The 23,164-nt window shown below is 45.7% G+C and overlaps 1 protein-coding gene across 1 annotated transcript; it reads left to right on the top strand.

Moving 5' to 3' along the window:
* Positions 1–13,026: 13,026 nt before the first annotated feature.
* On the top strand, positions 13,027–15,849 carry LOC101134764 (IQ motif and SEC7 domain-containing protein 3-like). The gene is made up of 3 exons (XM_055357455.2): positions 13,027–13,089; positions 14,462–14,607; positions 14,686–15,849. Exons 1-3 carry the CDS (start codon positions 13,027–13,029, stop codon positions 15,341–15,343), a joined length of 867 nt encoding a protein of 288 aa, XP_055213430.1. The 3' UTR covers positions 15,344–15,849.
* Positions 15,850–23,164: the final 7,315 nt, after the last annotated feature.

Genomic DNA, 23,164 nt, shown 5'->3' with positions numbered 1-23,164 from the left:
CAGAGTCCTGTGGCTCCCGTCTCTTCTTGTGGGTGGAGGACCCCGGAAGAGTGTGGGCTTTGAACCAGACGCACCCGTGTCTGGCCCCTGCCTATCCCTTGGCCTCTGGCATCCCTCTCTATAATATGAAGTCCCCTCTCCTCAGTGGCATTCCTGGGCTCTGCTCTCTGGTCACACCTCTGTCTCATCCCAGATCTTAGGAAGTTCCTGTCGCTCTCTGAGCTGGATAGTAGAACAAAGCTGCTTCTCACCTGCTACTGGAGCATGCTCTGCCTGCCCCCGTCAGAGGTGATGCAGAAGGAGGAGTCCAGATCCACAGAGGGACAGGCCAGTGTGGTAATGAGCTCTTTGAAGGCTGTCAACTGTTGTTGTTTTTGAGAGGGTGGGAGGCTGTAGGCTTGGAAGTTTTATGTAAGGCCCTCTTGTCATCTCTAAGAAAAACAAAAAGGAAGGCCTCATCAGAGGAAGGGGCTGCTAGGTGAGGCAGCCTCTCCTCCACCCAGGAGATTAACATTCTTCCACGGGGCACTCATTGATGATCACTGTCCCCCTGGAATATTCTGGCCCAAAGGTGGACACTGACTCCCTCCCTTTATTTATTTCATTGTTATTATTATTATTATTATTATTATTTTTGAGATGGAGTCTTGCTCTGTTGCCCAGGCTGGAGTGCAGTGGCGCCATCTCGGCTCACTGCAACCTCCGCCTCCTGGGTTCAAGTGATTCTCCTGCCTCAGCCTCCTGAGTAGCTGGGATTACAGGCATGTGCCACCACACCCAGCTAATTTTTTGTATTTTTAGTAGAGATGGGGTTTCACCATGTTGGCCAGGATAGTCTGGATCTCCTGACCTCGTGATCCTCCCACCTTGGCCTCCCAAAGTGCTGGGATTACAGGTGTGAGCCACCGTGCCCGGCTGACTCGCTCCCTTTATAGCTGTCATACAGCTGAATCCAGGCTGGAAGGTACAGACATGACTTTCCTCAAGGCCCATGGGTGAGCCACTGCAGGGAACCCAGGGGTAGGAGAATGAGTCCCTTTCCTGCAGGGCCACCAGGATTTCCTGGAGGGAGGGCAGGGGGTTCGTGTCTTCATCTGCATTCTTCTGTTTTCCTCCTAGGAACTCTTTCCTGCTCTCTGAGTATTCCTTTATCTTGACTGGTTGTTCCATTTTATTGATGCTATAGTTGCTTGGATTTCTTTGAGGATATTAAGAAGAATTTTTTGAAACAAGGGAGGGCAGGGTTCGTGTCTTCATCTGCATTCTTCTGTTTTCCTCCTAGGAACTCTTTCCTGCTCTCTGAGTATTCCTTTATCTTGACTGGTTCCATTTTATTGATGCTATAGTTGCTTGGATTTCTTTGAGGATATTAAGAAGAATTTTTTGAAACAAGGGAGGGCAGGGTTCGTGTCTTCATCTGCATTCTTCTGTTTTCCTCCTAGGAACTCTTTCCTGCTCTCTGAGTATTCCTTTATCTTGACTGGTTGTTCTCATTTTATTGATGCCATAGCTGCTTGGATTTCTTTGAGGATATTAAGAAGAATTTTTTGAAACAGAATGTTCTACTATTTATGAAACAGTTTGGTTTCTTCAGGGACTGTTGGCTTCGTGTGGTTCTGGTGGTGGTGGGTGGGCATTTGACAGGGCTTCCTCGTATTTGGGGCAGGCTGGGAATCCCGGCTGCCCAGCAAGATTGGCTTTAGTCTGGAGTTGGGTTTCTTTTGAGGACTTCGTTCTGCAGAGTGTGGCCTTTCCTTTTCTTTCACGCTTCTTGCCATTTTTCGGGCCCACAAGTATCTTGTAGGAGACCTTCCAGGCATATCGCCTACTTTCTTGATAAGGTTTTGGTTTAAAGGCAAATACTCACTTTTTCTGGGCAGGTCCACATTATTCATGAAAGGGCAAGCGGGAGAAATGCCCTGTCCTGGAGTTTGTGATTGCCCTGCAGATGGCCAGGCCAGCCTTCTTTCTTCCCTGGTGCCAGCGAGCTCCTAGTCATTGCTACTGACCCAAGCAGCACGCACCAGGAGCAGAGCCCCAGAATGAGCACAGCCTAGGGTGTGGGGAACGCAGGGCTGGGGAATCTGTCAGGGAAGTCTCAACCCAGTAGGATGAGCTATATCCCAAGCAGACATTTGTGCTTTTGTGCAAAAAACAGAGGACTCCATTCAAGTTCACAGCAGGAAGGCAGCACTTGGAAATGTACGGGACAAGTTGCAGGGCAGAATTTAGCAGGGAAGCCTTCCTGGGGGAGAGAAAGAGCCCAGCAGAGTTTAGGAGGAGGAAGGGGCAGTATTGGGGCAATACTCTGAGTCCCTCTTTCCTCCTCAGTCACTGTTCAGGAAGTCCCCACGGTCTCTCTGCAGGCTCGTGGGAGCTCCCAGAACTGAGACACACTGATCCAGGCCTGCTTGGAGGTCAGTGGGATAAGGCCCTTGAAAGTCGGTGTATTGGGTTCCTAGGGTTCTCATAATAACACGCCATAGCTGGCTGGCTTTAAACATCAGGTGTTTATTGTCTCAGCTGTGAAGACTAGAAGTTCAAAGTCAAGGTGTTGTCAGGGTGAGTCCTACTGGAGGTTCTGAGGCAGATCAGCTCCATGGCTCTCTCCTGGCTTCTGCTGGTTCCTGGCACCCTCTGTTCTGGGCCTTATAGACACATCACTCAAAGCTCTGCCTCCCTTTGCACAGGGCACATTCTCGTGTGTGTGTGTCTGTGATGTGTGTGATGTGTGTGTGTGTTCTCTTCTTAATAAGGACAGCAGTTATTGTACTAGGTAGGGCCCACTCTAATCCACTGTGAGCTCCCCTTACCTTGATCTCATCTGCAAAGACCCTCTTTCCAAACAAGGTCACCTTCTGGGTTTTAGGTCGACATGAATTTTGTCAACCCTGTAGAGCTGAGAACAGAGCAGTCAAGGGCAGGAAAAGAGATCAACCTGAGGATGAAGCTTGGGCACAGAACTTTGAGAGAAGTGTGATCAGGGTTAGGGTCTGAGCAATGTTGGTCTGCTCCCTTGGAGGAGAATTTTCCCTTCTTCCTTCTGCTCTTTAGCTAGGGCTGTGGCCACCTCCTCTCTGCCCCCTCCAAGGAATTAAAGGTTAGAAGCATGGGCTCTGCACTTCCCTACCCTGCAGGTCCAGAGCCTGGTTCTCCTGTTAGCTGTGTGGCCTTGGGGACTTATGCCACTTCTCCCTACTCCAATTTCTCTGGGAAAATGGGAGAACAGTAGTACCTGGTTTATGCAGTTGTTCTGCAACTGAGTGAGACAATGTTTATAAAGTACTTGGCTCAAAGGGTTGAAGTTCAGGTTCAGGCAGTTTGCCTATGTTTAAATTGGCTTGGCTGTGTTTTTAGAGATTTGGCTCACTTTATGCTAAGGTCAATGTGATATTCCGGCCTTCTCTTGATTACCCTGTTCCCCACTTACCACATGAAGCTTCAGTTTTCTTTGCAGTTCTTTTGTTGTCAGAATTGAGATCACTCAGGGGTACAGACAGAGTATTTTGTTCAGAAGTTACTGAGGTAATGATTTTCTGTGTGGTTACAGCATGAAATTGATATAATTTAGATTTTAAAATTTGTGTTAAATTTTAGAATTCTGTTCTCCTTTCTTAATAGAAGATATTGGTGATGTAAAGATTTACATAATTAAAAAGTTACAACTACAGTTGTATTCAGAGTAGTTTTGCTCCTATCTGGATCCTCTTAACCTGTTCCTCAGTCACCCCTAGGGAGAACCATACTCATTGGCTTCTGATTTGTCCTTGCCATTTTTACTGTGGAAAGAAGCAAATGTGTGTTTCTGGTACATTCTGATTTCCCTTTTTTTCTCACACAGTAGGTAGTGCAGTCTCTCCAAGTGCTCTGAATCTTGCTTTTATCACTTATGCACACCAGGTGGCAAATATATTCCTTATTTTTTATTGTTGCATACATTGTGTGGATGGACTCTAGTTTATTTGATCAGTCCCCTATGGATGGGCATTGGGCTGACTCTAATTAATCATCTTGTTGCTGCTATCTGCTAGTTCTCTTCTTAACTTTTTTTTGGATATAATTGTGGATTCACAGTTAGTTGCAAAAGTAGTAGAGAGAAAACCAGGGCATTGGCATCGGTTGGCTGTTGTTAAGACTATGGACCTTGTTAGACTATGGACCTTATGCAGCTTTCAGTGTCTGTATGCACTGTGTGTGTATTCTACGCAAGGTGATCTCATGTGTAGTATCTTGTAACCATCTCCACCCCTGCCATTGCCATAGAACTGTCTCATCACCGAGTGGAACTCACCTCCCTTGTGATTCTCCTTTTGAGCCACATCCCCACACATTGCCTCTGTGTCCCTGGCAGCCACAAATCCCTTCTCTGTTCTTCATGTCTAATTTTGTCATATGGAGGATGTTATGTACATGGAACCGTGTAATGTGTAACCTTCTGTAAGTCTGGCCTTTTTCACCAAGCTTCCTGCTCTTATGATCCTCCACGCCGTTGCCTGTATCAGTAGTTTATTTATTTTTACTCCTGGGTGGTAGTCTCTTGTATGGATATCCTAGAGTTTGTTGACTCCTTCACCATTGAAAGGTATTTGGGTGGTTTCCACTGTGAGGAATAAAGTTCTTAGGAACATGCATGTACAGGTTTTTGTGAACCTGAATTTTCATTCTTTGGGGTAAATGCCAAAGAGTACGATTGCTGAGTCACATGGGAAGTACATGTTTGTTTGTTTTGTTTTTTTTTTTTGAGACGGAGTCTTGCTCTGTCACCCAGGCTGGAGTGCAGTGGCGCGATCTCGGCTCACTGCAAGCTCCGCCTCCCGGGTTCACGCCATTCTCCTGCCTCAGCCTCTCCGAGTAGCTGGGACTACAGGCGCCCGCCACCATGCCTGGCTAATTTTTTGTATTTTTAGTAGAGATGGGGTTTCCCTGTGGTCTCGATCTCCTGACCTCGTGATCTGCCCGCCTCGGCCTCCCAAAGTGCTGGGATTACAAGCGTGAGCCACCGCGCCCGGCCCATGTTTGTTTTTTTAAGAAACTGCCAAATTCTTCTCTAAAGTGGCCGTACCATTTTTCAGTCACACCAGTGATGTATGAGGTGTTCAGTTTTCTTGCATTCCTGCTAGCACCTGGTGGTTTTTTTTTTTCTTATATCTTATCCAGTCTAACAGGCATAGTGATAGCTCATTGTGGTTTTATTTTGCATTTCTCTAATGGCCAGTGGTGCTGACCATATTTACATGTGCACATTTTCTGTTCAGCTACTGTGTTTGGTGAAATGTCTGTCCATGTCTTTTGTCTAATTTCTCATGGGATTTTTTTTAAACGTGTTGAGTTTTGAGAGTTCTTCCTAGATTCCAGATACAAGTCCTTTGTCAGATATGTGGTTGTGGTTATTTTCAATCGGTCTGTAGTGTGTCTTTTCGTCCTCTTAATAAGACCCTTCACAGAGCAAAAGGCCTACATTTTCATGAAGTCCACTTTATCAGTTTTTATTTCTATGAATTGTTATTTTGGTGTCATCTCTAAGAACTAGGTGTTAACTATTTCCATGTTTTTCCTTACTCACTAGAGTCTTCTTTCTACATTAGGGGAAAAGGAGGTGCCTCTGCTACTCTTCCTACCCAAAGCACTGGACCCCCAGAAGCTGCATGCTGTGCTGGCCTGGCTGCCGCTCTCCCCATACTCCCCAAGCGGGGGGGCCTGGTACCCCCTCCCACCACCTCCAGCTACACTTTCCTTTCTTAAAAAACCTAAAAGGCTAGTCCTTCTTCACTCTAAAGTTCTTTCAGGAATGCTTCTGAAACAGCGTGTCTCAAACTTTGGTGAATTCCGCCCAGAGTCATAAAGACGTTTCACAAGGAGACCCCCTAGATACCTCGGCGAATTCCACCCAGAGTCATAAAGACGTTTCACAAGGAGACCCCCTAGATACATACATCTTTGGCAAGTTAGCAAGTGTCTTACCTTTGTGGCATTTGATGTACACTGATAGTTTTTATTACGCTATGCTGTGCTGTACTATTCTTTTCAGAGCCAGTCATAGCTGACCAAATGGATGTCACCACCTTCTAATGGATCTAGATTTGGAGCTAAAATCCTCCAAAAATTCCAGCAAGGACAGAAAAGTCTCAGGCCTAGATTTGCCACCAGTGCCCTCTTCTGGGCAGCTTTATTATAAGTAATGTCATGAAACACTTGTCAATATATGTATGTGTGCACTGAGTCTCACCAGAAAATATACTTAACGTCTGTTGGTTATAGCCTAAAAAGTTTAAGAAACTATGTTTAGAAATTTTCCTTGTCAGGAAAGGCCAAACTAAAAAGGGCATTGTGTGCGTGTGTGTGTTTGTGTGTGTGTGTGTGTGTGTGCATGTGTGCGTTGGGGGCTCCCGTTCCTCTAAGATGATGACAGAGGCTGTGCAGGTGTTTTCTATGTGATCTCCTCTCCTCCCGCAAATTATTCCCAGAGGAGGGATCTCAGGGAACTGTCTCTGCCTCCCCAGACATGTTCCCACATTTGGGTCAGCCTGGGCAGAGGGCAGAAGAGCTCACATCTCTGTGTGGAGAGCAGGCTGGGCTCACTGCAGGCCTCCCTGTCATCATTCATCTTCACTTCACAGGTCTCATCCTGAGACGTCTCCTCCTGACCCACCATGGCTGCCTGGCTCTCCCGGGAGTGGCACCTACAATGTTCAAGATAGAGAAAAACATCAAGACCTGCCAGCCAGCCCTTCTCCCCTTCCCTCAGCAAGTAAAGCATCACACACGCACATATATGTACACACAGAAACACATGCACACACAAGCACAGACGCACACACACAGGTGCACACGCGCGTGAACATGCATGCAGTTGCTGTGGGCTCATACTCTTGTGAGAGCCATTGAAGCCGTGGAGCCATTGAAGTGTTGAGATCGGGGTGAGGGTTCCGTGTGAGAGGGCATTTGGTATAGATCCAAGGAGATCTGAGTCCTGACCCTAATTCACTTACCGTCTGGTCCAAGTCACTTAGCCCAACACATGCCTCAGTTTCCCTTTCTATGAAATTGGAGTGACATATGCCCTGCCTGACTCAGAGGCTTGTTGTGAGTCACAAATAAAGCAACAGATGAGACGGTGCTCTGAGGGTTGAAAGAGCCAGCTTTGACGGAGAGTCCCGAGTCCATAAAGGGCAGAGTGGGCCCATGAAGAGGCTTCTCCCCACCAACCCACAGCTGTGACAGCTGGGCCTTTGGCATTTGTTTGGCTGTAGCTGAGGTGTCCCTGGCATCCTACTTTGATGATGCCCTTGATTATGAATCTGGATCCCTGGAGTAAAGACCCAGAGAGGAAGCCTTACCTAGAGGGGTTTGCTCTCCTGAGCAGAGGGCACTGAGCCTGAGTCCCTGCTAAGCCTGAATCCCTCCTGAGCTCCAGACCCTCCCACACCAGGGCATGGATTCCCTGCTGGGACAGGGTCTTCTGCTCACCGGGTTGTGTCTTCTTTAGCTCTGCACCATGAACTCTTCCTTTTCCTGTCTGAGCTCAGCTCAGTGCCTCCCTCCATCTTTATCCTCAGATCCCAGAGGGCATCAACATTGGGAGAAATCCCAGTTCATCCTTTCGGAGCTGAGCACTAGTCAGTGCCCTGGCTCTGAGCATCTCAGGCAGGGTAGGGGCAGTTTTGTCTCAGGGAGGCCTACAGATCACTACCGGCCCCACAGTGGGAAGGAAAGATGAGAGGTGGGAGCTCCAGAAGGATTGGGAGGGGAGGGAGGTGGAGTGGGCTTTGGCGAGGCACGTGGGGAGGGGCTGGAGACGCAGAGCAGCAGCAGGCAGGCAGCAGCACTTCTGGGGGCCACAGGGCACAGGACATGCTGGTCCATCCTTAGCACAAGCAATACTGGCACTAGAGCTGCCCTTAGCCTTTAGCTGCGACACAGAGGACAAGGCCTGGGAGCTGGAACGCGGGCTATGTTTCTCTTTACCAAGCTGAAGCTTGGCTCCTTGTGTTGTTTGTACCATCTGCAGTGGGCAGAGGGAACCGACATTTCATGAGTGCTGACTGTGTGCTGGGCACTGTGCCGGGTGCTTTGCGTGTATTTTGCTCTGTGGAGAGATGCATCTGTGGGGACAAGGAAATCCCCTGGGGTCTCCTTCCCCAGCTCCTCTAAACATCCCTCTCCCCTTATGTCACAGAGGACAAAGCTTCACATGAAAATGCCCTTAGAGGGCGGGGACTTAATTCACCCTGAGATGCTAAAGACAGACATGGAGCCCTCCTTAAGCAGAGCCTTCATGAGGCCAGAGGGGAGAAGGGGGTGTGGGGACCCAGTACGTCCTCAAATTTGGCTAATTAAACCTGGAATTGATTGAGACATGTCTCAGTCACTCTTCTTAACAAGGTCAACCGAGGCACAAGCACCAAAGTCCACCTTTCGTGCCCACTTTTAAATAACAAAGGAAATTACAAAATATTTTGCGCTGAATGAAAATGAAAACAAAATTTGTGAGCTCCAGCAAAAGCAGTGCTTGGTAGGAACTTTACAGCTTTAAGTGCTTAAATTAATAAAGAAGAAAAGTCTAAAATTAATACTCTAAGTTTCCACCTTAGAAACCTAGTTTAGTTTCCATTTGCAGCTGTAACAAATTACCACAAACACAGTGACCCAAAACTACACAGATTAGTATCTTACAGTTTCAGAAGCCAAGAGTCTAAACTGGGCTTCATCTGGCTGAAATAGAGGCATTGACAGCACTGTGCTCCTTCTGCAGGCTCCAGGGGAGAATCTGTTTCCGTCCTTTCCCAGCATCCTCTGGCTGCCAGCATTCCTTGGCTTCTGGCTTACAGCAGCAATCACATCACTCCGCCCTCTGCTTCTCTGGTCACATCCCATCTCTGGCTTGTTTTTTTTTTTTTTTTTTTTAATTTTTTACTTCCATAGGTTTTGGGGGAACAGGTGGTATTTGGTTACATGAGTAAGGTCTTTAGTGGCGATTTGTGAGATTTTGATGCATCCATCACCCAAGCAGTATACACTGAACTCAATTTGTAGTCTTTTCTCCATCATCCCCTCCCACCCTTTCCCCCTGAGCCCCTAAAGTCCATTTTATCCTTCTTATGCCTCTGCATCCTCTTAACTTAGCTCCCACTTATGAGCGAGAACATACGATGTTTGGTTTTCCATTCCTGAGTTACTTCACTTAGAATAATAGTATCCAGTCCCATCCAGTTGCTGTGGATGCCATTAATTCATTCCTGTTTATGGCTGAGTAGTATTCCATCATACATATACCACAGTTTTTTTAATCCACTCATTGATTGATGGGCATTTGGACTGGCTCCACATTTTTGCAATTGCGAATTGCACTGCTATAAACATGCATGTGCAAGTATCTTTTTCATATGATGACTTATTTTCCTCTGGGTATATATCCCTTAGTGGGATTGATGGATCAAATGACAGTTCTACTTTTAGTTCTTTAAGGAATTTCCTCGCTGCTTTCCATCATGGTCGTACTAGTTTACATTCCCACCAGCAGTTAGAAATTTTTCCTTTTCACTGCATCCATGCCAACATCTATTACTTTTGGATTTTTTGATAATGGCCATTCTTATAGGAGTAAGGTGGTATCACACTGTGGTTTTGATTTGCATTTCCCTGATCGTTAGTGATGTTACTCATGTTCTCATGTTTGTTGGCCATTTGTATATCTTCTTTTGAGAATTGTCTATTCATGTCCTTAGCTCACTTTTTGATGGGATTGTTTGCTTTTTTCTTGCTAATTTGTTTGAGTTCCTTGTAGATTCTGGATATTAGTCTTTTGTTGGATGTATAGATTGTGAAGATTTTCTCCCACTCTGGGTTGTCTTTTTACTCTGCTGATTGTTCCTTTCGCCATGCAAAAGTTTTTTAGTTTAAGTAAGTCCCACCTATTTCTCTTTGTTTTTGTTGCATTTGCTTTTGGGATCTTGGTCATGAAATCTGTGCCTAAGCCAATGTCTAGAAGGGTTTTTCCAGTGTTATCTTCTAAAATTTTTATTTTTTCAGGTCTTAGATTTAAGTCCTTGATCCATCTTGAGTGGATTTTTGTGTAAGATGAGAGATGAGGATCCAGTTTTATTCTCCTACATGTGGCTTGCCAATTATCCCAGCACCATTTGTTGAATAGGGCCCTGCCTCCCTCTTACAAAGACTTGTGATTACTTTGGATCCACCCATATAATCCAGGATGAACTTCCCATCTCCAGACCCTTACTTTAATAACATTTTTAAAGTCCCTTTTGTCATGTACAGTAACACATTTATAGGTTCAGGGGACAAATATATGGGCATCCTTGGGAGGTCATTCTGCCTACCAGAGATGCAAATACCAAAATGGATAGACAAAGAAATAGAATACCTGAATAGTCCTGTACCTATTAAAAAACCTGAACGTGTAGTTTAAAAATCTTCCCACAAAGAGACCTCTGAGCAGACATGGCTTCGTTCTGTCAAACACTTAAGAAAGAAATGAACCTTAACTCTTCACATTGAACACAAAAGTTAACATGGAATGGATCATAGACCTAAACTTGAAAGCAAAAACTGTAAAACCTCCAGCAAAACAAACAAACAAACAAACAAACAAGAGAGCATGCTTATAACCCTGAATAGGCAAAGAATTTTTGCTAGGACACAAAAAGCATGAAGCATAGAATAAAAATCAGTATATTTTCCATCAAAATAAAAATCTTTGCTCTTCAACAGATATTAAGACAATGAAAAGGAAAACCACAGGCTGGAAGAAAATATTTGCCATACATACATCTGACAAAGACTGCTTTCCAGAATGTAGTAAGAAGTCTTATGATATAGTTTAAATATTTGGCCCCGCCCAAATTTCATGTTGCATTGTAATCCCCAGTGTTGGAGGTGGGGCCTGATAGGGTGTTTGAGTCTTGGGGGCGGTTCCCTCGTGGCTTGGTGCTGTCTTCAGGATGGTGATGAGTTCCTGTGAGATCTGGTTGTTGAAATGTGTGTAGCACCTCCCCACTCACTGTCTCTTGCTCCTGCCTTTGCCATTTGATGTGCCAACTCCCGCTTTGCCTTCCACCATGAGTAAAAGTTCTGTGAGGCCTTTTCAGAAGGTAAGCAGATGCTGGCACCATGCTTCCTGTACAGGTTGCAGAACCTTGCCAACTAAACCCCTTTTGTTTATAAATTGCCCAATCTCAAGTATTTCTTTATAGCAATGCAAGAATGTCCTAACACATCTTACAACTCAAAAATAAGAAGGCAGACAATTCAATAGAAACAGTGGGCAAAGGAGATACACAAATAAACAATAAAACACATGTGAAGATACTCAATGGTGTTAGTCACCAGGAAAACACTTATTAAAACCATATTCATATGCAACTACTTGCCCACTCAAATGGATTAAATAAAAAAGGGATGAAAATACCAAATGTTAGCAAGGATGTGAAATACCTGAACCAGTCATATGTTGCTGGCAAGAATTAAAAATAGTACCATCGGCCGGGCACAGTGGCTCACTCCTGAAATTCCAGCACTTTGGGAGCCAGGTGGATAACCTGAGGTCAGGAGTTCAAGACGAGCCTGGCCAGCACGATGAAATCCCATCTCTACTAAAAATACAAAAATTAGCTGGGCTTGGTGGCAGGCTTCTGTAATCCCTGCCACTTGGAAGGCTGCGGCAGGAGAATCGCTTGAATCCGGGAGATGGAGGTTGCAGTGAGCTGAGATCACGCCACTGCATTCCAGCTTGGGTGACAGAGCAAGACCCTGTCTCAAAAAAAAAAAAAAAAAAGTGCCATGTACCATCACTTTGGAAAACAGTTTGGCAGTGTCTTATTCAGTTAAATACATATTTTTATGTAATGCAGCAATTTCAGTTCTATAATTTTAGTCTTGATAAAACAGATGAAATATGTCCACACAAAGACTTGTCCATTAATAATCACAGCCAAGGCCGGGCGCGGTGGCTCACACCTGTAATCCCAGCACTTTGGGAGTCCAAGGCAGGTGGATCACTTGAGGTCAGGAGTTCGAGACCAGCCTGGCCAACTTGGCGAAACCCCATCTCTACTCAAAATACAAAAATTACCCAGGTGTGGTGGCGCATGCCTGTAATCCCAGCTATTCAGGAGGCTGAGGCAAGAGAACCACTTGAACCCGGGATGTGGAGGTTGCAGTGAGCCGAGATCGCACCACTACAGTACATCCAGCGTGACAGAGCAAGACTTTGGCTCAAAAAAAAAAATCACAGCCACTTCATTAAAAATAACCAGAACTTGGAAACAACCAAAATGTTCATCAACAGGTGAATACATAAGTGAGGGTATATCTATTGTGAATACGACTCAAAAATAAAAGGAACAAACAAGAGATTCCCATAACAGAATGACTAAGCCTCAAAAGCACTATGCTGAGCAAAAAAGAAAGACATGAAATAGTGCATGCTGTATGATTTCCATTTATGTGAAATTCCATAAGAGGCACAAATAACATATATTGACGGAAAGCAGATCAGTGGTTAACTGGAGCTGAGGAGGGGAGGATTGACTGCAATGGGCCATGAGGTTACTTTTTGCAATAATGGAAATTTTGATTGTAGTGGTGACTACGGAGATGTATATATTTGTCAAAATTCATTGAACTGTGCAATCAAGATGAGTGCATATTACTGTATATAAATTGTAAGTCAATAAAGTTGATTTTTAAAAAATAACAGCAAGAAGTTAAAAAATGAAAGTTCTTGGTCCTCATTCTTAGTGATTCCAATACAGCAGGACTGATACAGGGCCCAGAAATTTGCATTTTCAACAAGCCCCATGGATAATGATGCTGCAGGCTGTTTCACTTATAGTATTTGTCTCTATCAGCACACAATCCTGGGCAACAAACCAAATAGGCAAGCAAAAAAAGTTCAGAAGAAAAGAGTTTGAGGTTTTGTGTGTCCTAGTTCCACCCCCCAACCTCCATTCTTTAGATGGAATGCTGGTCGCTACCAAAGCATCCTCCAGGGTGCTGTTTCCCCCAGCCATGGGCTCAGCTGTGGATAAGCTTCCTTCATTCATTCTTTACAAAAGGAATTTTGCTAAGAAGGTACGTGGGATAGAAGCAAAATAAAAAACACATCAGAACTGCAGAGAAGCCATTGTATTTTCATAGCACGAATAACTTCCTATAAGGTCATGCAAGTCTGGCACTAGAAGGGGTTGGGTGGCCCAGCTCATTGGGCACATGGCACCCACAAATATGCCTACCCTGGAAGAGCAGGAGGTCAACAGGAGCCTGATGGGCCACCTGTGTAAAGAATGCAACAGCATAACAACAAATATGCTAACACCCACATCCCAGCCTTCTTCCTACCCTGCTCCTATAAAAGGGAAGAGAGGGTAATTTCCCTGCCAAATTAGATTAAACCATACTGCTCTGTTTCTGTTTGTTAGTCTTTTCCTGCTATCTGCCGTATCTTCCCCATCTGTGGCCCACTGTTGTCTCTACCTGTTGAAACCCTTCTCATTCTTCATGGTCCAGCTTGAATAACACCTCCATCAAACCTTATCAGATCATCATAGTCAAATGAAGCCTCTCCCTCCCTTAAGCTCTGTGGCACTTGGCTTGAAGAGCCCTTACAGAGATCTTGACTTGTATTTTACTGATTCATGTGCATGACATATCTACTCTACTATACTGGAATCAATTTGGTTACAGAAACAATAATTTCTTATCTATGCCTGGTGGAGATCCTAGTACATTACTTTGCACATATGCATCTGGCAGGTACTTTGCATAAAATTATTATAGAAATGAATGATTTGGTTGATGCTGATTAGTATCTCTGAGCTTTTGCTCATACTGCCCTTCCTTTCTGGAAAACTTTTCTCACTTCAGGAGTCACTTCCTCCTGTAGTTCATAAATGTTTGTCAAATAGAATGATTTATTCAGAAGTTTCTGGAAGAATTAGCCCTTGCTACAGAGGGCCTGGTTTATTTAGTTTGTGTTCCTAGTAGAAACAGCCAAAACTGTCCTGAGGTCTCACTCCTGGAGAAAACCCAGCATGAACAGTCTTCCCACCCCAAGTTTCATCATGGCTGAAGGAAGGAGCAGGACCAGATGCTCTTTAAGGTCGCTTAGAGCTCCAGGATCCTTTTGTTCCAGGGAATTCCCTGGAACAATAGATTGCTGCGAGCAAGAGGCGAGTGTGGGCTCTCCTCAGCAGGTCTCTAGATGGATTCCAGCCCCTGGAAGGCCTGGGCCTGGGAAAAGAATTTGCGCCCCTTCAGGGACCCACGCCTTCCTCTTCTCCAGCTCATTTCTCTCTTTCTTTGCCCCCACCTTCCCCTTTTCTTCTTCCTCTCTGCCAGCTTCTCCCCTTCTCTTCCTTTTTTTTCTGCTTCTCTTCTCCTACCGGTCCCACCGCACCTTCCCTGTATCACCTCTTCCCCTTCGCCTACTTTCCCGTCTTGCCAGTCAGATTCACCGTCCTTCTCGGGTCGCCTGCGTTATCCTGCTTCCCTCCCACGCCTCGACACAGGCTCCCTCTCGCTGGCCTCCTCCCTCTCCTCTCTGCCCAGCGGGAGACAGAGCCTCCTCTGGACGCCAAGAGACAGGAAGGGGTGCTCTGGGCCGCGGCCTCTCCCCGCGGTGAGTGTGTGACAATCGGGGTGGCGGTGACGCGGCGCTGGCGGCGGGAGGGAGGCTGGGCCCGTGGGAGAGGACCGCTGGGCTGCTGGGTTCCCACGCCCTCGCGCTCCCAGGCGCCAGCCCAGGGGCAGGCAGGGCGCAGGCGGCGGTGGGTGGCATCGAGAGCCTGCTGGAGAACCCGGTGCGCGCGCCGTGCTGTACCTCAAGGGCTCTGGGCCACCCATCGTGCAGAACCAACAGAGCCTCGTCCACATCCAGCGCCAGCGCATCGACGAGCAGGAGCGGCGGCTGGATGAGCTGAGCGCTGAGAACCGCAGCCTGTGGGAGCACCAGCGGCTGCTGCTGCAAGCCCACCCTTGTGCCCGCCATCGTCGTTCCCGGTACTGGCCTTCTGGGCCACTGCTCTCACCATTGCCACTGGGGGCCAGGAACCTCTCCAGGACCAGGGACAGCGCTCACCCGCCGCGCCACACCCCGCGCCCGAGCAGACGCCGCTTAAGCACCACGGACAGCTCCTGGCGCGGCCCCAGCCTCCTGGCTGCCGGGCTCATACAGCCCAAGCGCCCCACCAGCTCCCGGGACACTTGGGGCCGCTACTTACAAGTAGAAGGAGGGTTCACCGAGTTGCTGCGCTGCTCCCGGAGCCTTTCTTCAGTACAAATGCCCCGCGCCCTCGGCAAGGGCGTCCTGAGCAGGAGACCTGAGTGAGCGGGGAGGAGCAGATGGGCACTGCTGTGGTGGGAGCAAGGGAAGAAAGTGGGTGTGAGAAGGAAACGGGGAAATAGAATGCGCAGGAGTCTAAAGGACCGGGGTGATGTGGCGTGAAGGGGTGAGAAGACGCTTGGGGACAAAAGCGTGACAGGAGATTTGGGGATGACGAAGGAACGATATCTGTGCTTGAGAAAGTTTTGGAGAATGTTGGAGCAAAAAAGGAGTAACCAGACCATCGGTAGGGGCAAAGGAGGAAATAAATGGGTTTTAAGCGACTGGGGACGTTGAGAACTGGCGGATTTAAAGGGGACTAGACTGGCAGGAAGTTTGAGTGAAGATTAAACTGAAGAAAAGAGAACCACTGAAATATTTTTTTAAGTTAGGAAAAATTTGGAAGGAAGTTTGGGTAGTAAAAGTATTTGAATGGAGAGTGAGATATGAAAATATGGAGACTGGGAAAAAGGCATGTGAAGGGCTTTAACAAGGCTGGGGCCCAGGAAGAATAGTACTCGGGTACAGGGTAATTCAGGAGGCAGAGGACATAGCTGAAAAGCAGGAGTGATGTGGGAAAGCAGGGGAGCTGGAGGCAGAGGAAGAGAAAGTGTAGCTCTTTACCTGTTGCAGTGGGCGTCACAGCCAGGAGTGGCTCTTTAGGGGAAGCTTTCTCTGCTCTGACCGGAGGGGGCACCTTTCTTCTGAATTTCTGCAGAGCTGAAGCCATGCAAGGAAGCATCCCATCAGACTAATGGAGGACTCAGGTATAGCTTGAGGACTTGGTCTGGTTATAGCTTTTTCCTTCAACTCAGGAAGGATTTCCATGCAAGGTCATTGGCCATATCATGGAAAGGGAATGATGATACAGGGGACAGTTGGCCGATGGAGTTGGTATTTGGATGTCCTGACTGTTTAAATCTTCCTGTTAAGGCCAGCAGCTGCAAACCTGATTTCCTCTTGGTTATTTGCTGATCACTGAAATCTCATCTTGGGTCCTGAGAAAAATGTTAACTTCCCAGGACCTAGGGCCTAAAGCTCTTTCTTCATTCATGAGGTCTGTGAACTAGGCATATGGGAAGAAGACATGAAAGGGGCTGGCATGCGCTCTCCTCTGTACTGGAAGGCTGTGGCTATGTCAGCTTTATTTCTCTGGTTAGACAGGTCATGGGGAACAAAAGGGAAGAACAGCTGGAGGAAATCACACCTGGTCAGCACCTGGCCTTGACAATGGTTATGCTAAAGGGGATTGGGAAGGGGAAAGTAGAGCTGGGAATCTCATCTTCATATAGTTTCATGTGTGCTTTAAGTCTGGGGGATACTTGTGAAGATTTCCTGTATTCCATAAAAGCTAATTTTCTTCTTGCATCTGCTGTAGACTTAGAGAAGTTGGGTTAGGGCGTGTTAGCTCACAGGGTAGGTTGACCAGAAGCATGGAATCGAAGAGGTGATGATCTAACATGATCTGGCTTGGCAGACCTACAACATTCTATTCAGGTCCCCAAAAGACGCTGTTTTCTACCCCAACTTCCTCAATGGCCCATTTGCGCTTCCCTCAGTCTCACATTTTTGTTTTGTTTTGGTTGTTGTTTTGTTTACTTGTCTGGCAAAAGCAGAAAAACAATTTTCCCTCAATGCTCAAGTCTCATCAAAAAGGAACATTTGGAGGTGCGCAGTGGCTCACACCTATAATCCCAGCAGTTTGGGAGGTTGAGGCAGGCAGATCATCTGAGATCAGGAGTTCAAGACCAGCCTGACCAGCATGGTGAAAACCTGTCTCTAATAAAAATTAAAAAAAATTATTTGCAGGCAAAATGGCTGAGTAAGAAGAGCTCTGGTCTGCAGCTCCCAATGAGATCAACATAGAAGGCAGGTGATTTCTGCATTTCCAACTGAAGTACCCAGCTTATCTCATTGGGACTGGTTAGACAGTGGGTGCTGCCAACGGAGGGTGAGCAGAAGCAGGGTGAGGCATCAATCACCTCACCTGGGAAGCTCAAGAGGCCGGAGAACTCCCTGCCCTAGCCAAGGGAAGCCGTGGGGGACTGTGTCTTCAGAAATGGTGTACTCCGGCTCAGATACTATGCCTTTCCCACAGTCTTCACAACCCGCAGACCAGGAGATTCCCTCGGGTGCCTACACCACCAGTACCCTGGGTTTCAAGCACAAAACTGGGTGACCATTTGGGCAGACACCGAGTTAGCTGCAGGAGTGTTTTTTCCTACCCCAGTGGCTCCTGGAACGCAAGCAAGACAGAACCGTTCACTTCCCTGGAAAGGGGGCTGAAGCCAGGGAGCCAAGTGGTCTAGCTTAGCAGATCCCACCCCCATGGAGCCCAGCAAGCTAAGATCCACTGGCTTGAAATTCTCGTTGCTAGCACAGCAGTCTGAAGTCGACCTGGGATGCTTGAGCTTGGTGGGGGAGGGGTATCTGCCATTACTGAGGCTTGAGTAGGCAGTTTTCACCTCACAGGGCTTCCAGGAAGTTCGAATTGGGTGGAATTCACTGCAGTGTGGCAAAGCCACTGTAGCCGGACTGCCTCTCTAGATTCCTCCTCTCTGGGCAGGGCATCTTTGAAAGAAAGGCAGCAGCCCCAGTCAGGGGCTTATAGATAAAACTCCCATCTCCCTGGGACAGAGCACCTTGGGGGAGGAGTGGCTGTAGGCACAGCTTCAGCAGACTTAAATGTTCCTGCCTGCTGGCTCGGCAAAGAGCAGCGGATCTCCAAGCACAGCTCTAGAGTTCTACACAGTGTAAACAAAGCTTCCGGGAAGTTCGAACTGGGTGGAATCCACTGCAGCGCGGCGGAGGCAAGGAAACTAAGAACGCTGAAAAAAGGTTAGAGGATACCCCTCCCCCACCAAGCTCAAGCATCCCAGGTTGACTTCAGACTGCTGTTCTGGCAGTGAGAATTTCAAGCCAGTGGACCTTAGCTTGCTGGGCTCCATGTGGGTGGGATCTGCTAAGCTAGACCACTTGGCTCCCTGGCTTCAGCCCGCTTTCCAGGGAAGTGAACCGTTCTGTCTCGCTTGCGTTCTGGGTGCCACTTGGGTATGAAAAAAAACTCCTGCAGCTAACTCGATGTCTCTCCAAACAGCTGCCCAGTTTTGTGCTTGAAACCCTGGGCCCTGGTGGCGTAGGCACCCGAGGGAATCTCCTGCTCTGTGGGTTGCAAAGATGGTGGGAAGGGCACAGTATCTGGGCTGGAGTGCACTGTTCCTCAAGACACAGTCCCTCACGGCTTCCCTTGGCTAGGGGAGGTAGTTCCCTGACCCCTTGAGCTTCCTGGATGAGGTGATGCCCCACCCTCCTTTGGCTGGCTGTCCGTGGGCTGCACTCACTGTCTAACCAGTCCCAATGAGATGAGCCAAGTACCTCAGTTGGAAATGCAGATATCACCAGCCTTCTGCCTTGATGTCGCTGGGAGCTGCAAACCGGAGCTGTTGCTATTCTGCCATCTTGCCAGCCACCAGGAGCTGGTTTTTTGAAAAGATTAACAAAATAGATAGATCACTAGCCAGACTAATAAAGAAGAAAAGAAAGAAGAATAAAAAAGACACAATAAAAAATGATAAAGGGGATATCACCACTGATCCCACAGAAATACAAACTACCATCATATATTACTATAAAAATCTCTATGCAAATAAACTAGAAAATCTAGAAGAAATGGATAAATTCCTGGATGCATACGCCCTCCCAAGACTAAACCAGGAAGAAGTCTAATTCCTTCTGAAATTCTGAATATGAAGTTCTGAAATCGAGGCAGTAATTAATAGCCTAATAATCAAAAAAAGCCCAGGACCACAAGGATTCACAGCTGAATTCTACCAGAGGTACAAAGAGGAGCTGGTACCATTCCTTCTGAAACTATTCCAAACAATAGAAAAAGAGGGAATCCTCCCTAACTCATTTTATGAGGCCAGCATCATCCTGATACCAAAACCGGGCAGAGACACAACAAAAAAAAAATTTCAGGCCAATATCCCTGATGAACATCGATGCAAAAATCCTCAATAAAATACTGGCAAACCGAATCCAGCAGGACATCAAAAAGCTTATCCACCAGGATCAAGTTGGCTTCATCCCTGGGATGCAAGGCTGGTTCAACATATGCAAATCAATAAATGTAATCCATCACATAGAGAGAACCATGACAAAAGCCACATGATTATCTCAATAGATGCAGAAAAGGCCTTTGATAAAATTCAACATCCCTTCATGCTAAAAACTCTAAATAAACTAGGTATCGATGGAATGTATCTCAAAATAATGAAGAGCTATTTATGACAAACCCACAGCCAATATCATACTGAATGGGCAAAAACTGGAAGCATTCCCTCTGAAAACTGGCACAAGACAAGGATGCCCTCTCTCACCACTCCTTTTCAAGATAGTATTGGAAGTTCTGGCCAGGGCAATCAGGCAAGAGAAAGAAATAAAGGGTATTCAGATGGGAGGAAAGGAAGTCAAATTGTCTCTGTTTGCAGATGACATGATTCTATATTTAGAAACCCCCATCATCTCAGCCCAAAAACTTCTTAAGCTGATAAGCAACTTCAGCAAAATCTCTGCATACAAAATCAGGGTACAAAAATCAAGCATTCCTATACACCAATAATAGACAAACAGAGAGCCAAATCATGAGTGAATTCCCATTCACAATTGCTACAAAGAGAATAAAATATCTAGGAATACAACTTACAAGGGATGTGAAGGACCTCTTCAAGGAGAACTACAAACCACTGCTCAAGGAAATAAGAGAGGACACAAACAAATGGGAAAACATTCCATGGTCATGGATAGGAAGAATCAATATCGTGAAAATGGCCATACTGCCCAAAGTAATTTATAGACAATGCTATCCCCATCAAGCTACCATTGACTTTCTTCACAGAATTAGAAAAAACTACTTCAAATTTCATATGGAACCAAAAAAGAGCCCATATAGCCAAGACAATCCTAAGCAAAAAGAACAAAGCTAGAGGCATCACGCTACCTGACTTCAAATTATACTACAAGTCTACAGTAACCAAAACAGCATGGTACTGGTACCAAAACAGATATATAGACCAGTGGAACAGAACAGAGGCCTCAGAAATAACATCACACATTTACAACCATCTGATCTTTGAGAAACCTGACAAAAACAAGAAATGGGGAAAGGATTCACTGTTTAATAAATGATGTTGGGAAAACTGGCTAGCCCTATGCCGAAAACAGAAACTGGATCCCTTCCTTACACTTTATACAAAAATTAACTCAAGATTGATTAAAGACTTAAACTTAATACCTAAAACTATAAAAACCATAGAAGAAAACCTAGGCAATACCATTAAGGACATAGGCATGGGCAAAGACTTCATGACTAAAACACTAAAAGCAATGGCAACAAAAGCCAAAATTGACCAATGGGATCTAATTAAACTAAAGAGCTTCTGCACAGCAAAAGAAACTATCATCAGAGTGAATAAGAAACCTACAGAATGGGAGAAAATTTTTGCAATCTATCCATCTGACAAAGGGCTAATATCCAGAATCTACAAAGAACTTAAACAAATTTACAAGAAAAAAACAAACAACCCCATCAAAAAGTGGGTGAAGAATATGAATAGACAGTTCTCAAAAGAAGACATTTATGTGGCCAACAAACATATGAAAAAAAGCTCATCATCACGGGCCATTAGATAAATGGAAATCAAAACCGCAATGAGATACCATCTCACTCCAGTTAGAGTGGTGATCATTAAAAAGTCAGGAAACAACAGATGCTGGAGAGGATGTGGAGAAATACGAACAATTTTACACTGTTGGTGGGAGTGTAAATTCGTTCAACCGTTGTGGAAAACAGTGTGGCGATTCCTCAAGGATCTAGAACCAGAAATACCATTTGACCCAGTAATCCCGTTACTGAGTATATACCCAAAGGGTTATAAATCATTCTACTTTAAAGACACATGCACACGTATGTTTATTGCAGCACTATTCACAATAGCAAAGACTTGGAACCAACCCAAATGCCCATGCGTGATAGACTGGATAAAGACAATGTGGCACATGTACACTTTAGAATACTATGCAGCCATAAAAAAGGATGAGTTAATGTCTTTTGCAGGGACATGGATGAGGCTGGAAGCCATCATTTTCAGCAAACTAACACAGGAACAAAAAAACCAGATACCGCATGTTCTCACTCACAAGCGGGAGTTGAACAATGAGAACACATGGACACGGGGAGGGGAACATCACACACTGGGCCAGTCTGGGGGTGGGGGAGCTAAAGAAGGGATACCATTATGAGAAATACCTAATGTAGATGACAGGTTAATGGGTGCAGCAAACCACCATGGCATGTGTATACCTTTGTAACAAACCTGCACGTTCTGCACATGTATTCCAGAACTTAAAGTATAATAATAAAAAAAAAAATTAGCCAGGCATGGTGGAGCATGCCTGTAGTCCCAGCTACTCGGGAGGTTGAGATGGGAGAATCATTCAAACCCTGGAGGCAGAGGTTGTAGTGAGTGAGATCACACCACGGCACTCCAGCCTGGGCGTCAGAGTGAGATCTGTTAAAAAAAAAAAGAAAAAAGAAAAAAAAGAAAGAAAAGAAAAAGAACATTCTTCAAAGATGCTAAGTGGTCTTTTCCTTAAATAGGGAGAAAGAAATTTTCCTTCTTTGGGGTAAATGCCAAAGAGTACAATTGCTGAGTCACATGGCAAGTGTATGTTTGGTTTTATAAGAAACTGCCAAAATATTTTCCACAGTGGCTGTGGGAAGGGAAGGGAAGGGAAGGGAAGGGAAGGGAAGGGAAGGGAAGGGAAGGGAAGCAAAGGGAAGGAAGGGAAGGGAAGGAAGGGAAGGTCTAGTCACACCAATGGTGCATGAGCTGTCCAGTTTCTTAGCATTCTTGCTAGCATTTGTTTTTTTTTGTTTTTTGGTTTTTTTTTAAATGTTATCCATTCTAACAGGCATAGCAATAGCTCATGTGGCTTGAATTTCCATTCCCCTAAGGGCTAATGGTGCTGATCATATTTATATGTGTGCATGTGCTGTTCACAACCTTTCTTTGGTGAAATGTCTATTCATGTCTTTTGCCCATTTTCTCATGGGATTGTTTTTTTTTTTTTTTTTTTTTGAGACGGAGTCTCGCTCTGTCACCCAGGCTGGAGTGCAGTGCTGTGATCTTGGCTCACTGCAACGTCTGCCTCCCTGGTTCAAGTGATTCTCCTGCCTCAGCTTCCTGAGTAGCTGGGACTACAGGGGTGTGCCACCACGTCTGGCTAATTTTTTGTATTTTTAGTAGAGATGGGGTTTCACCATGTTAGCCAGGATGGTCTAGATCTCCTGACCTCATGATCCTCCCACCTTGGCCTCCCAAAGTGCTGGGATTACAGGCATGAGCCACCGCGCCCGGCCGAGATTGTTTTTTTTTTTTTAAATGTGTTGAGTTTTGAGAGTTCTTCATGGATTCTAGATATAAGTCTTTTGTCTGCTATATGGCTTGCAGATGTTTTCACCCAGTCTGTAGCATGTCTTTTCATCCTCTTGATAGGATCCTGCACAGATCAAGAGTCCCACATTTTGATGAAGTCCATGTTATAAGTTTTTCCACATATGAATTGTTATTTTGGTGTCATGTCTAAGAACTAGATGTTGAACATTTCTCCTATGTTTTCTTCTAAAAGTTTTATAGCCTTGCATGTTACATTTAAATCTGTGACCTTTTGGAACTAATTTTGATATTAGGAGGAATTTCAAGTTGAGGTTCAAATTTTGCACATAAAAATTCCATTATTCCCATAGCATTTGTTGAAAAAATGCCC

This window comes from Gorilla gorilla, chromosome 10 (assembly GCF_029281585.2).
Source record: "Gorilla gorilla gorilla isolate KB3781 chromosome 10, NHGRI_mGorGor1-v2.1_pri, whole genome shotgun sequence".
NCBI lineage: Eukaryota > Metazoa > Chordata > Mammalia > Primates > Hominidae > Gorilla > Gorilla gorilla.
This window is presented reverse-complemented; position numbering and strand designations above follow the sequence as displayed.